This window comes from Cyprinodon variegatus, unplaced genomic scaffold, assembly GCF_000732505.1.
Source record: "Cyprinodon variegatus isolate N-32 unplaced genomic scaffold, C_variegatus-1.0 Scaffold189, whole genome shotgun sequence".
In the NCBI taxonomy this organism is placed as follows: domain Eukaryota; kingdom Metazoa; phylum Chordata; class Actinopteri; order Cyprinodontiformes; family Cyprinodontidae; genus Cyprinodon; species Cyprinodon variegatus.
This window is the reverse complement of record NW_015150642.1, coordinates 887,966-889,276: the sequence shown is the minus strand read 5'-3', so window position 1 is coordinate 889,276 and position 1,311 is coordinate 887,966. Positions and strand designations below refer to the sequence as shown.

The following is a 1,311-nucleotide window of genomic DNA, read 5'->3' as shown; positions in this document are numbered from 1 at the left end:
TTGATTCAATCTGACTGGATGATCTGGTGATCTGGAAAGAGCCTTGAAATGACATGATGTGAACTTGAGCTATAGAAATAAACTGAATTGAATACTTTAACTTGAGTAGATGTTTGACTGAGTAACTTTAACTTGCAGTTGAGTAAGATTTGACTATGAGTTTTAATACTTTTACTAAAGTACTGCTGTGAAGTACTTCGTCCACCACTGGAAGGAAGGATCACTATTTGGCCTGAAAATCTGGACTCTGTGGATCCATCCTACTTTGTTACTTAGGCTGATGATACGGAACATGTGTTGTAAATTGGCGCTATATAAATAAACTGAATTTAAGAGTGAATCGAACTATAGCCAAGGTGAAATTGCCCATCAAGCTAATCTAAACCACATGCATGACGTCTTCACTGTATCAGAGGTGGGGAAAATAGCTAATATATGAGGATATCTAAAGGTGAGCAAAACATTGGAAATTAATGATGATCAGAGCATTGATCAGTGAAGGGCCTGAACGATTTTTACGGTAGGATCCTTTACCCTCTTCGGTGAGAAAAGGCTGTCGTATGGCGGAGATCTGGATTCGGCGCACTCTATCGGCATGCTGAGTCTGTAGAAGGTAATGTCGTTGTAACTGTTCTGGGAGCCAAACGATCTCTGGGTGACCTTCAGGCAGGGACACGACTCCACGGTTCCATCCATCCTGGACACCTGTAGCAAACAAAACGGTTAAGTTGAAAACAGCTCATTATATATTTATTAGAACGGTTTCTCAGTAGTTTTATCTGTGATTGAAATAAATATCTTCCAGGACTTAGATGATGAAGTTACCATGAAAGAACTGATCAGGCATTACCTGATGACTATTAAGAAGCCGATATCATCCTGTCATAACTTTGGCAAATAATGATCAAATGTCACCAAATCCACAGGGTTTGTTGCTGATGAATAGAGGAATAAACACAGTAAAAGATTTGCAGGTAAATTAATTTCTTCCCATGTTATGGAGGGAGTACGGATTATTTCAGGCAGCTAAAATATCCCTTCTCTCCTCTCCTCCTCCCGTATCTTTGGGAAATAAAAATCGTTGTGTTTGATAGCATGTAGTATACCAGAAATGTCCTTAATCCAGTAATCTGTTATATTTTACATTAGAATAGGATTTACCAGAAAGTCCACACTCTCAGCCTCACCCTCTTACCCTCAGTCAGGCTCTGACTGGTAATCTGTCATAGAGGGCATTTGCCCGTAGCCTGGGTGCCATTCCGAACTTAGTCCCGCCCACAACATTTGAGGTCGGGAAGTTCGGTCTGGCAT

The 1,311-nt window shown here is 40.6% G+C and overlaps 1 protein-coding gene across 1 annotated transcript in view; it reads right to left on the bottom strand.

Moving 5' to 3' along the window:
* ryr2 (ryanodine receptor 2 (cardiac)) overlaps positions 1 to 1,311 on the bottom strand; it is a 250,576-nt gene that overhangs the window by 147,592 nt on the left and 101,673 nt on the right. The window contains exon 26 of the mRNA XM_015379302.1: positions 535 to 705. Within this exon, the coding sequence (XP_015234788.1) occupies positions 535 to 705 (171 nt within the window). The remainder of the gene's footprint in view (positions 1 to 534; positions 706 to 1,311) is intronic.